A 14142-nucleotide genomic window follows, 5' to 3' on the forward strand; every position below is an offset into this window, starting at 1 on the left:
ATGGTAAGCGTTACACGCTATTTCCCCAGTTGTCACCAGGATGGTTATGTTTCCATTTTAAATGTTTTAAACAGAGCTGATCTGGAATTTTCCAACTGAGGGGTTTTTGAGCAGCGGGTAGAAATCAGAATACTAATCTGTCAAACCAAAACTGTTGGTGGGAAAGGGTCAATTGCAACGAATTTTTCAGTTCCAAGTGACTTTAGTATTAAAAAAAAAAAAAAAACCCCTAAAATTTCAAAACAAAGTGAAAAACAAGAAGGTGAAATTAAACAACATTTTGATTGACCCGACTAGAAATTCTTTGGATAGGTTCATGAGAATTTTTAAGATTGACTTTTCATCCAGATTCAGGGTGGGGAAAGATTTTGAAATCTCAATCTCTCCAGGGACTGGAAAACCATTTCCTGGCCAGCTTGAGATGTAAACAAGATTCACAGCAACAGGATTTGCAAATCAACAACATGGGAATTTCACAGGGAGAGAAGATTGGCTTATGGAACTTTTCCTTGGGTAGCCTGACTGCCAGAATGGTCTCTGTTCATCACTTACAAGTACCTTGCATGGCTGCAAATTAAAGAACAGTTCCATTTGCTTTGGGTGGATCAGTTAGTAAATGCTGCTTGTGGAAGATCATCATAGTTTGCTTTGCTTTCTGTCACTGTTAACATCCACTGATGGAGCAGTTTGATTTCTGCCACCTGCCCCAGGAGATGGTTGGAGCCAAGGGCCAGATCCTCAGCTGAGGCAAGTGGAGCTAAGCCAGTTTACACCAGCTGAGGAGATGACCCAAGAGATGTGCTCAGTACATCCCTATGGGACAGGATGTATGTTAAGGGGCCCTTCAAGGATACACCCATGCTAGCAGGACACAGAGTTGAGAACCAAACTCTATGATTCTGTGTGAAAGTGAAATTTAGGGCTGGAAAGGTCCTCGAGTGGTCATCTAGCCCAGCCCCCTGTGCTGAGGCAGGATTAATTATATCATCAGTGCTTGGGATTTGGGGGAAGGGGAAGAGAAGAGAAGTCACAGCTGGTGATGTTTTTAAACTTGTTTTGAAAGCCACTTCCCCTTTCCTGTACTCATCAACAGGAAAACAATGTTCACACTGTGTACCACCAACAGCTCACATGGCCCAACCAGCCTGCCCCCAACAGATAGCTCAGGGGAGGAAAAAATTGTGCCTACAAAAAATGAAGCCAAGTCTGCAATTGACAAGGGATCCAGGGACAGTATCAGAACCATTCTCTGAATTCCAAGGTTAAGCCATTTCTGCCTCTCATACAGTAACCCAGGGAATCACACTGCAGTGTAACTGGGAGGGTGCAGTCCCCTTCATTAGCTATCTCTTGCAGGCTCTCTCTGCTGCTTTTATTCCTGCTGTCACTTTCTCCTGGGTGCCTTAGGGCGAGAAGCAGTGGATTTGGTTGGACTTTTTACAATGTTTAACAGCGGTTAAAGCTAGGGAATCCAGAAGGAAAAGGGAGCATGTCAAAGCTCTGGAGCAAACTGGGAAAAGAGGCACCATGCCAAGAAGGAAAGAGGTAAGAGATTCCTTCACCCACCACCAATATGAACAGAAAATTAACTCCATGAAAAGCCAACAAGCGATCACTGCAAGTCACAGGTCCTTAGAATCTGGAACGGAAACAGTGCAGACAAGACTTGGACATTTCAGTTTTTTCTTGCCATGCTTCACAGGTGACATCCATGCTGAAGAAACATCACAGAACCCACATCAGGCTATTCACTGGGGAAGGCTCAGTGGGTATCATGGCAGGCGGGCAAACTGGGTTCCAATCCTGGTTCTGCCACAGATACTTGCATGACCTTGGACGTGTCACTGAGGGCCAGGTTGTCAGGCCTTAACCTCCCCCAGGCATATGCACACGCTTACACCTTCATTTCACAAGAACAGACACCTGTATCTATACTAACAACTGCATACGCAGAACAGTGGAATTATCAGGGGTTTGCACCTGCAGTGTACTGTACATGTGGGGGTGGGGTGGTGCTCACAGCACCCACATGTGTATTTTTGGCCCATCTGCAGGTGAAGACCAGGCAGCAGATCACCTGAAAACAATGTATCCCTTACTGTGTCTGCCTCAGTTTCCCCATCTCTAGAGCAGGGATTGTATGATACCGAGTAATATACATGGCTTTTCTGCAGCGACTGCTTCTTGCGTCCCAGAACCATGTACTGTATCTTGTTTGGGCAGAGGGGTGGGTGTCGGATTTCTCACAGGCATTAGTGTTCTACACCTTTTCAATTTTGTTTGCTGTCTGGAAATTGTATAAATCCTTAGATTATAAACTATTTAAAATAATATTTCCAGAGTCCTGTCAGAGGAGTTAGAAATAGCATGAACCTTTTGCAGGCATTCGGTATTATCACTCCTATGAAACCCAAGCATGTTAAGCAGTGTCATACTAGTACAAAGTGTTTCTTGGGACTTTTTTTTTTTTTTTTTAAATCGATTCAGTCCCTTCCCACACACCACCCCATTGCTTTGGCACCTGTTAATGAGATGGTGATTGGCTGACTGTTCCCAATGAGCATACAGGAAAGAAGGCTTTTCTAAACTGTAGACATAGGAAATACAGACCCCCAAGGTCAATCTATAGGTCAGCCTTGTTGCACAGTCAGCTACTCCTATGGTAAATGCTTCATTTGTCAGAGGGCCCGTGCAGAACTCAGATATAGCACTGTACAAACAGTTCCGCGAAGGTGGGTTCTTAGAAAGCCTGGCCATAGGCCATAAATAATAGCCTGCTTTTTTCCTTGAATTTTTAGGCTCATTTCCCTCTAGTTTCCAATGGGAGCAGAACAAGGGATCTGTTACAGTTCCCCTATCTAAATAAGTAAGTATGGTTACCCTCTATGGCAGACTTGTCCCCACCAGGGTGCCCTCCTGTGGGGAGACAGACAAATACTGTCTCAGTTTCTCCTACAGTCCCTGGAGCTGACTGCGTTTCCCTATCTTCTCTACCACCAATCAAACTGACTCATCTCCTCGGTCGAGGACAGCAACATTACCAACCCAATTCTAGCCCTGCTTCTGGGCATAATTTTTTTTTTTAGTATAGATGCAACTATCAGCAGATCCTTCAGATTATGACTATTCTCAAAACCACAACGTAAAACAGATTAAAATGTAGCAGTTCTCAGCCGCACTCCAGGTACTGTCTCCAGGCCACCCACCAGAGAGTCAAACAGTCCCACTTCAATTCCTCTGCCCCTCTTCCAGAGCCTCTATGCCCCTGAAAGTTCTCCAGGCTGCTCCGACTCCTCTCCCACAGCCCACGAACTTAGACCTTCTGCAAGAGGGCTCTCTGCAGTGTTCTGCTCCTGAGGCCCCGTCGCTGACAAGTCCTGCCCCTGCTCATGGGAACCTCCTTCCTGAATCAACCCTCTTGTTCCTGGGCTCGGCCTGCACTGGCTGAGCTGGTTCTTCCCCTTTACTGAGGGGCACAAGCCTTCTCACCAGGGCTTCCCTGGTCTGGCCAGCTCTCTCCAATGACTCCCATCCATAGCACACTCTCCCAACAGTGCATCAGTTCTCTCTCTACACTAGTCCCCCCGCAGCTCCTGACTATGCCGAGCCCTTCTGGAACGTCTGGCCCAGACTATAGGTGCCAAGTACTAGCAGGTCTGGCTTCACATGACCTGCCTAAAGACACAGGGCATGGCAGAGCTGACAATTGGACTTCCGTCTCCTGGGTCCCAGGGCAGTGCTTCAGCCACAAGGCCAGCCTTCCTCCTAATAAATACTGTATGTATTATGTACAGGTTATTTTAATTGTTTCAGTCTGAACAAAGAGCCACTGGCCACAATTTATTTATAAAAAAGGACTAAGCCCAGAAGGAGCCTTTAAGAGACCGGGAGGAGCGGCCATCAGCTGTAGTCCAGTTTCCTATTAGGAGATAAACCTCAACTAGAAATAGGTCTGTCCCCTCTCCCTGCCCCACCGAAGAGTGAGGAGGTGGTGAATAAAAATAGATTTAAGCCACCTTGGGTTTTGCCTCAGCTCTCACAAGTCAATCATCCCACATTCTGCCACCTCCCACCCTGCATACCCAGCACGATAGTCCATATGTAAGCACAGCTGTTTGCCTTGCTTAGATGGAACTCAGCTGGCAACTCTGCCAGAGTGCAAGGCAACAGATACTGACCACGAAGGGCTAACAGGAATTCAGTTGTGTTTTTTCAGCTAAACAGACTTGGGAGAGCTAGTGGGAGCAGGCGGGTGAACTGTACGAGCTGCCATTCTTTGTTACGTTTTACATCTAAACCTTTACATTAGAGTCCAAGGCACTGCACAGCAATAGTAAGCCATGTGGACAGCAGTCTGACTCACTACTGCCTTTGTATGAGGCATTAAAATACTTGCCTATGCCAAGCCACGTATAAGGGAGCCACTATGGAGCAGGGAGGCAGAGAAGAGCTTAGCTCAGACTGGCAGCCAGGATCATTCTGCTTTGTTGCTATTGGAATTAAAGTCTGGATCATCTTTTCTTTCATCATAAGATAATTCCCTTATGCAAGTCTTAATATGGTGATCAGCAATGCAGCATTAGAGAGATGCTGGCATGGTAAAACAAAGCACAGAAAGGGGAGGTTTTAAATAAGACTGACCCTCTCTATTCAGACATATCGAAGAGCCAACTTCAGCCCTCTCTCTCCAGGCAACCCTTCAGGATTCAGTGGAACTGCTCTGATGCAGGGACAGAATGAAACCCACTAAGCACAAGGGAAGATTCTGTTCTGACCCCTGCTCCTGGGTTAAGGAGAGATCAGAACTTTCTGCCATGTGGCATCTATAGGAGATGTGATCAATCAGGAGCTGCATGCCCAGTGCACTGCAATGCTCATTTCTTTGCTGTCCCTCATACAGCATACATGCTGCAAATGCCAGAAGCGGGAAGACAGGAGACACACACACAACTCCAGGGGAGTTAGATGGCCTGATTCGCTACTGCCTTGCACAGGCATAGATGACCACATACAGGGCAAAGTGGGACTCCTCTTGCAGTACAAATCTGGAGCAACTCCACTAAAACCAATGGTGTTGCACCACAAGTGTAACATTGGACTAGTTTCTCATTTCATTCAATGAGTGTCAGGTGCAGGTAAAATGCTACCACTCAAACTCACTAATAGGTGACACCACTTCACATGGGGTTAAGTGACTACCTAAGGTTGGAGGCAGTGAAGAATCAGGTGCTCAGCTGATTGGTCTTCAGGACAAGCTAATATCAGTACAGTGAAAGCTGGTGTCCTGGTACAATTGTGTCACACTGGTGCACCTCCACTATAGGAGATATCAGCTACATGCTCTCGCCCCAAGGTATAGATGCAATAGGGTTATGACACAGAGGAGTCTTGCTTTGGGAGAAAAAGCCCAACACACAAAAAGCTAAGCCCAGCTCCTCAACTGGTTTAAGTCAGCCAAGCTGCATGGATTTACATAGCTGGGTGTCTGCCCTGTAGCATTGGTGCAGCTGTTCAAGAAGCTGCAGTGAAAGCGGACAGCCTTTCTGCAAGAACTCTATTTCCATTTCAAGGCAGGAGAGATGCAAAGTAGCAGCAGTCAGTCTGTGCCCATTTTCAGGGGCAGACGGTAGCACAGAAAAATCCACCGAGTACTTGACAGATTTGATGTAGCCTCAAAACCCCAGGGGAAGCAGAACTACTATACACAGCACATCCCCACCTCCACCCCTGCAGAGCTCACGGGGCAATCTGCCTTGGAAAGCAACAAGGACAAAGGTCATTTCTACCCTAGTCAGCTGATGAGAATCAGCCCTTATCACCTCAGTTTTTCCTGTCACTCACTCGGACTGGAGAAAGCCAGACTGCTTCTGTTGAGATCGGGGCCCTGTACTGACCGGGTCTGGGGAGTTAACAACAACTAGCCCATGAGGGATGAGCACGAACTCAGGAGTCATGCTGGCTGTGTCCGATTACCAAGCGAGTTACTTTCCTGGCCATTCTTCCTCCCACCCCACCCAGGCCCCTGTGGTCATGGTTTAAAAATATATCTATCCCAGGGATTAGCGGCCTAACCTAAATCCCATTGAATGTAGAGGGGGAAAAAAAAAAAGATTCCCATTCCCCAGATAGGAAGGATGGACTTGTGCCTAAAGCACTGAACTAGGCCTGAGAAGACTTGTGTTCGATTCCTAGTTCTGCTACAGAGTCTCTTGTGAGCTCAGGAGAGTCATTAATCTCACTGTGACTCAGGAGAGTCATTAATCTCAATAAAAAGAGGCTAGTAATGCTTCCTGTGTCTGAACAGTCTCTTTAGGGGCTGTAATTTCTTTAGCACAGGGACTCATCCCTTAATATGTGCATGTACAGAGGTCTCCTTTTGCTAGAGCCTCCCAACCAAGATCAGCACCTACCACAATAAGAATAATAGACTTCAAGAGCTTGCACCAATTCTCATTAATTAGCACTGCACCAGGACCACCACACAGAAGACAGTATCCTTCAGATAACTACATGTTTGAAGGAGACAAGGGAGTTACAGTTTTCATACACACTAAGAATACACAATCTGCATCATTTATCTTTGGGATAAAAGATGGCAAAGAGCATAGAAAATTTGTGTGTGTACACACGTTCTCTCTCTCTCTCATATGAAAATACAGGACCCTTAAGGAGCAGTGTGTTAGGCTCCAAGCACATTCTGTGCACAAGAGATCAGCTTTTCCAGTTGGCACTCTATGCCAGTCACCTTATGTTATGCAAAGTGCCTGCCTCTGTGCCTGTTATGGCCCCGCTTGCTATGTCCTCTTTGCCTTTCCATCATGTGGACATGCATTACGGGAAACCTTACACCAGCCAACTTTTCTCCAGCAGCATTAGGTCGTTCAGGGCAAACTGACAGCAATCAAGTCATAATGAGAAATTTTGCTCTGAGTCACCCTTGGAGGAGACCAGGGACACATTTAGCTTTGCGAGGAATACCTTTCCGCATGGAATTTATTTATGGAGGTGGGGAGGAAGGGCTGAAAGGTGAGCAGGTTCTCTTGGGGTCCTGATACAACAATACCCAAAGATGAAGGTAAGCTTATCACCATGGCCCACAAGCCACTGATTCTTGGGCACAAAAAAGGATTGATGTTTCTAACCAACTGAGATCTGAGCATACTGGTCACAAAGCATAGCATGCAGCCCCGTTTAAGAGCAAACCCTCTGCTCCTCCTACAAGGCTGTTAAACAGGATAGAAGCCTGAGGAGTCAGACAGCAGACAATCTAGTGAGAGCTGCCAGGCAGAGCCGAGCCCTCATGGAGCCAAGAATGTGCCTGGAATTGGCTTCTCTGTACATGCATGTATTGTAGGAGACTTAGGGCTTGTCAACATGGGAAAGTAGAACTATACTGGTAGCTCTTACACACACACACACACACACACACACACACACACACACACACTTATTTCAGAACAAGAGTATCTGCACAGGGAGTTATACTAGTTTAACTATTGTGGTTTAAAATTCACACTCTACCATATGCCAGCATATCCTTCCTGTGTAGCCGAGCCCTAAATAAGCTGCATCCAGGGACCCCACTAAGAGGTGAATTGGGGCAGGTCATGTTGGACTTGCTTTGGGGATTACTGAAGGGCTCACCCAATCATTACAATCTTTCATCAGTTTCTGCCCACTCCTCAACCATGATAATTGGCAGGGGAGAAAGTCTCCAAGACATTGCACCAGGCTAAAGCTCCAAATGGTGCTGCAGCCTTCAAATCCTGCTTCCGAACAGGGGTCTTCAAAAACTCCAAGAGACTCTTTGTTGTGTGAATCCATTTCCCCTTCTGCTTCACAGCAAGGAACAATAATCAAGGTTTCTCACTCAACCAAGGCTCTGGAAAAATGGCTGCTCAAAACACATTCACCAGGGCTTTATACACTAGGCACTTACCAGACTGTAAGCCATTAGGACAGCTATACCTGCACCAGCATAGGCAGGGAAAGGCCACTATTTGTACTGGTGCAGCTCATCCTGGTTCCATCACAGCAGATATGCTTCACAGTAACAACAGTTGGTGTTTGCTCCACTGAACTGGTTTGCCTTGGATGAGTAATGTAGCTGTAGGCTATGGGAAGCGGCCAGCAGGATGCAATGAGCTTCTAATTATAGAGCTCCTCAGATTGGCCCCCCAATACACCAGTGAAGTCCCTACTCTTCCATTCATAGTTTGGGGATCATTCCTTTAAGAGCCTGAAGCTCCTGCAGTCTGATCCCAGTGGGATCCAGGAAATGCTAAAAGAGTCCCCCCCTCCTGCAGTCTGATCACAGGTAGTTACAAAACCCCAGAAGGCTGCACCTGAAATGTAATGGCAACAGACTTCCACACCTCACCCCTCCAGGCACTGATTAGACCAGGCAAGTTACCTGCCCTAATTAATCCCTGCTGGGATCACATCAATGTCTTTTTGTTTAGTCATTTTAGTTGGAGATCACTTTCCACAGAAATGTGTTCCATGCGGCCTGCGCAGTACTGTGAACAGATGTTGCAAGTTGTTGGCTGTGCCCACAACCAGCCCTGAACATGATCTTTTTGTTCTTCTGCCTGGGAAATCGGAGTGAGAATCTTCAGGTTGATTTTGTTAAGAGGTGTCTTGGCAGGCCAGGCCAGGTCTCAGCATCACACGTAAATTCTAGTCTAGTGGATTAATGCCTCCCTCCCAGGAGCCATCTTAGAAAGGTCATCACAGGACATTCTAATCACTTTTCAGAGTAGCAGCCATGTTAGTCTGTATCCGCAAAAAGAACAGGAGTACTTATGGCACCTTAGAGACTAACAAATTTCCAGCAGGATCAAGCTTACCCACAAAAGCAGTTAACAACAACAACAAAAAAATAGATGAGGAAGGAGAAACTATCAGCCAACCCCTTTAATATACTTGTTACTGCTTGACAAGCCAGACAGCCTGACAAGAGTGCTCAGAGGGACCACTCCCAAATCTCCAGGATTCTGGGAGATCCTAGGCTACAATCCAGCTCCCCTCCCTTCTGTGCCACCAGGCATGCTTAGCAACTGAAAGAGTGAGGGAGCCAAAAGGTTACAGAAGTGGGCAAGTTTAGAGGCTATGAAGAAAAGCCACCAGTGTGACAGGATGCCAGCAGGCTCAGCATTCAGGAATCAGCTGTATTTTGCCTGGGGAGCAGCACACACATAATGCCACCCACTGATTTGCTCCATTCTTGTGAGCTGAGGGGGTGCTCTTTGACAGTAGGATTCTTGTCAGTTTCCAAACCCTGCCAGCTCATGTGAACAGAGAGCCTGATTCTCCACTGCTTTGCCACTCGCATGGTCCCTTACTGCGGTATGGGGTTTGTGCAATACGCAACTACATCAGAAGGCTTCACTCACTCATGCTGGTCAGGTATATTACACCCACTTTGCAGGTGTGTAAACGACAGAAGACGCAAGGCAGCAAGAGAGTCAGGCCTAGAGAGTCTGAGCTGAGTGGAGAGGAGGTGTGAGGCAAGACCCAACCACAATCATCTGCAAACCCAGTGCTTTGGAAGTGAATGTGGTTGAGTCACCCAATTTAGAGGAAGTGGTCCAACTGGCTACTGGACAAACAAACAGACACACATAGCTCACAAGCCTAAAGTTTTCAGACTCAGAAGAGATTTTGGGGGAGAAAAGGACTGATTCAGTCTGGAGGAGCCCAGTCTTGACTTAATTCTTTGAAAGGTCAATGAAATAGAATTACCATGTCCCTTCAGATAAAATGTTAACCTGACACGCATTAGCAGTGGCTGATGACAAACAAAAGAAAAGACTTTCCATATTATAGGCAGGCCTCACAGGATCTCAAAAGGATTTCTCTAGAGGTGAGCAAGTAATGATAATCTATCATCATTGGTGTCATCTTTTTCCAGCTGGGGAGACTAGTGAGGGTGCAGCAAGTGCAGGGACCTGTGGAACCAGGGTGGGAGGGGAACTGTCAGTCTGCAAGCCAAGGACATTTGCCAACTGACAGATTTGACGGCATGCAGATGTGGTGCCTGTGTGGATGCATCATACCATCATAATTTAAGACTCAGGGCTTCACCTCTACTGATTCTGGAGTATGTTCTACTGATTGCTGGGAAAGGAAAAAAGGAGGGGGGGGGGAGAAACAACCGATGGAGTATTTTCAGGTAGATGCAAGGTGGTAGTTCTTCCAAACAAGGCCATAGCAGCTAATTAAAGTTTGAGGGGCCCTGCACCATGCACAATTACAGATTTCCATACAAGTTCTTCCCAGTATCTTAAGAAGCTGTCCACGTGCCACCATTATGCAATCTGTACCTTGAGTGGGGATCTCCTTTTCAGGCAGAAATGGCTTCAGGCTGTCCCATTTCCCTCCCTCTTTCCATGATTGCACAGAAAGTCATATACTATTGCCTCCCAATCTGCACTTCACCAGCCAAACATCATCTAATGTAAGATGGGGTCACTCTGACTTCAGAGCAGCTTTGCCTATTTATATTAACGGAGGATTTGGGCCAACATTTTACACACACACACAGTAACCTCTGCTGTCTGTTGATAAGCCATTGTGTGTGCACTCTATGAACAAACTCCCTAGGTGTCCTTTTTAGCAAGGGGTTATTATTGTTCACTGACCTCAGTGAACCTCAGCAGAAAGAAGAAAAATGTGCTGCCCCCACATGGGTCTCTGGTGTTGAGCAGTGTTCTTTCTTGTGGTCACATGACAGCTTGTTGTGTTACCACCTGAGAGCATATACCTGAACATCAAATAGCCATTGCCTAGTCCCAGATCAAGGCTGGGACAAAAGGTCTTAACTATGACACCAATAAAACCTTTGTATAGCCTCTAACCTAAGGACAACCTCTTAAAGAATGTCATGAGCAAACAATATTATCCTGTTCATAAATCTGTGGCCTCCTCTATGTTGGCTCACAGCCGTGTGCGCAGGATTCTCATTACTGGTGATGTCCTTACATGCTTTATGGCAGTTGCTGATAGTGTCACAGCTGATTTATGCTTCAGGTGAATCATTGAGGCTCTCACTGATAACGTGTTTTCGTGGTAGCCAGGTGAGCACAATAAACCCACCTCCTCCTTGAAAAAGTGGCTGATTTAGCAGAGCCAATCTGCATTTATTTATGCTTCTCTACAGGAGAGAGCAGTTGCAGGTTACAGGTCCATGGACATTATAGGTTACATAAGCCAGAAGGGATGATCTGCTGGTCTAAGCATCAGGTTTAAAATGCCAAGGTTCTCTAGAACCACAGGTTCAAATTCCAGAAGAGCTTGATATTGCCAGTCATCCCTCTAAGGCAGATCTATCAACTATGCTATGGGAATATTGGAGATGGTTATAGGTCACTCAATGGGGGTCAGGAGAGATTTTACTGCAGAGTAGGGAAGGTCCCCAGTTTAATGAGTCCATGGCACTAAGAACAGAGTTCTGCCCTAGAGTTCATATCCAAATTTGCCCCATCTCACTTCCCCACTGTTTAAAAACCAGCAGCTTTCTCCTCTCTGACCCAGACATGGCTACATTTTAAAAAGTGGTTCATTCTACCTACAGCTATTTGCACACAGAGCTAATATACACAACTGTGTTCCTTCCACTATCACCCTTGTCTTTGCCTTGTGTTCCTCACTCACCTGTGGCATCTTGCCCCTGTTTAAAGTAGCAGGTCTTTGGTCAGGGACTCTGTTCCATGTTTGTACAGCACCCACCACACTGAGGCCCTGATCTTGACGTGTGCTCAGCCCTAATACAAATAAATTGCTCCGAATTCAGGAATGATGGGGAATCAACCCAGTGACAAGCTGGAGGCAATCGGAGACCATGATAGTTACATGCTGTAGCAGGGACCAAGTGCTGACTGGGAAGATGTTGCTACTAACAGAAGCCTGACTGTAGGGGACTTGGGGCTTTGACTCAAAGCCCAATGAAGCTTGCAGAAGGAGTCTTTCCACTGACTTTGATCAGGGCTTTTGAGACAGAATTAAATCAGGTAAAATGCTCTAACATACGAAAGAACCTCACCCTGTCCAGACAGCATTTAACACGGCATGATGGGGTCTGGCTGAATTCAGAGGCAAGGCACAAATGTACCATAGCCTCAAATCATATCTGCAGGCAAACAAACAGGGCTTAGTGTTCTAATCTGAAAACCAGAGAGCACCACAGGACAGTTGCCACAATTAGCATTAGAACCCTGAGCAACTGGTATCCTGAAGCACCTGCTACCACCCAGCCTCCTGCAGTTGTCATGCAGCCACTGATAGCTTGTTCCAGGAACAAGCTGTTTTGCTGACAACTGCAGGAATCTGCAATCTTTGTGTCCTCTCCCATTAGTGATTCAGTCCACGCACTCCCTAAGCCTAACCCCTGAACTACAGTCTAGAGTTCAGAGTCAAGTGTTTACAACAGGGGTGAGGTGCTGGGACTGTTGGACATGCACCATCTGGGCACCATGGCTCTTTTACCTTCAGTGGCAAACCAGAGTCGGCCACCTTGCATTCTGTTGACTTTTCTGCCCTCCCATTAACAGGAAATGACAGGGTCCAGCTACCTGCAGAGCTCCACACACAGCTACAGAAATAGACTGGAGATGCCAAGTTCAGATTTCAAACCACCCTCCAGAACACAGAAGGGTTTCAATCTAGGTACTGAATCCTCTGCAGGCATAAATCAACTTAGCTTCATTGACTTCAATGGAGTTGTGTTGATTCACACCAGCTGAGGATCTGGTTTTAGGCTTGTCTCTCCTCAGCACTTATTCCCCAATACCCCCCAGGATATAGGCAAATAAATGTTATTAATCCTAGTTTATACAAGTCCCCGACTGTGAATTCTCTGGGGAGGGACTGTGTGTGGACAGCACCTGACATACTGTAGGTGCTACTGTAATACAAAACAGTAGTAATAGAGATAGACAGGATAAGTGACTTGCTTGAGGCTACAAAGGGAATCTGTGTCAAAGCCAGACGCAGTCCTCAGGAATTCCTGGCACCCAGTCTCTTGTTTACACCAGTTTTCCCGCAGAATAGGTGGCAATGGGATTCTCCGAGTAGAAACTAAGGCTATGTCTACCCTACAGCCTATGTCGGTGTAACTTATAAACCACTCCCCTGAGTGACATAAGTTACACCAACATTAAGAGCTTGTGTGCACAACGCTATGTTGGCAGGAGAGCTTCTTCAGCTGATATAGCTTCTGCTGCTTGTGGAGTTGGGGGGGAGAGGTGTTATGCCTATGGGAGAGCTCTCTCCCATCAGCATAGAGCATCTTCACCTCACGCACTGCAGCAGCAGAGCTGTATTGGCACAACTGTGCCGCTGCAGCGCTGTACGTATAGACATGGCCTAATTGTTCTGCCACTGAACAAAGTTGTGGCCGACAGAGAAGCAGCTGCATCAAGGGAGGTCCCTGTCAGTGGCAGCTCTCTCTAGACTGATTCCTCCATGGGAAATAATAGATTAAAGAAGTCCTACCCCCTCCACCAGAGCAACAAGCACAAGGAACAAGGCTACAGTCCCAGACTGCAGTTTGGATGGCCCATATACTCCCCATCCAAGGTACATTCTGGCAAACTCCCAACAAGTAAGTGTTTAAGGTCCCATAGGGTGCAGTTATATCTAGGCTTGTCCTCACTGTGGAAGCAGTCATGTTGAGAGAAAACCAGTTACAGTCTATAGCTGTGGTTCTCAACCAGGGGTACAAAGTCAGTACAAACTAAAATTTCATATAGACAATGACTTGTTTATATGCTTTATACATGGACATGTCAGTACAATATTTATATTCCAATTTATTTTATAATTCTATGGTAAAAAAAATGAGAAAGTCGGCCATTTTTCAGTAATACCATGCTGTGACACTTTTGTATTTTGAGGTCTGATTTTGTAAGCAAGCAGTTTTTAAGTGAGGTGCAACTTGGGGGTATGCAAAACAAATCAGACTCCTGAAAGGGTACAGTACTCTGGAAAGGTTGAGAGCCACTGGCCTTTAGGTCCCCAATGTAGGTAAAACATGGTTTGGTCTTGCCACATAAGTTGGCCTGATCCATTGCATATAGGACCCCCACTCCAAAACCACAGCAGGTCCCACAGGACAGAACCTTTAAAAAGGCCTCACATCCA

The 14142-nt window shown here is 46.4% G+C and overlaps 1 protein-coding gene across 3 annotated transcripts in view; it reads right to left on the minus strand.

The window, feature by feature from the left end:
• PNPLA2 (patatin like phospholipase domain containing 2) overlaps positions 1-14142 on the minus strand; it is a 54662-nt gene that overhangs the window by 35098 nt on the left and 5422 nt on the right. Inside the window, exon 2 of one of the 3 annotated variants that reach the window (XM_045014288.1) lies at positions 12044-12130. The exons of the other annotated variants lie outside the window; for them this stretch is intronic. Coding sequence (XP_044870223.1) covers positions 12044-12059 — 16 coding nt within the window. The 5' untranslated portion in view covers positions 12060-12130. The remainder of the gene's footprint in view (positions 1-12043; positions 12131-14142) is intronic. 3 annotated transcript variants of the gene reach the window in all.

Source organism: Mauremys mutica, chromosome 4, assembly GCF_020497125.1.
Source record: "Mauremys mutica isolate MM-2020 ecotype Southern chromosome 4, ASM2049712v1, whole genome shotgun sequence".
Lineage (NCBI taxonomy): Eukaryota > Metazoa > Chordata > Testudines > Geoemydidae > Mauremys > Mauremys mutica.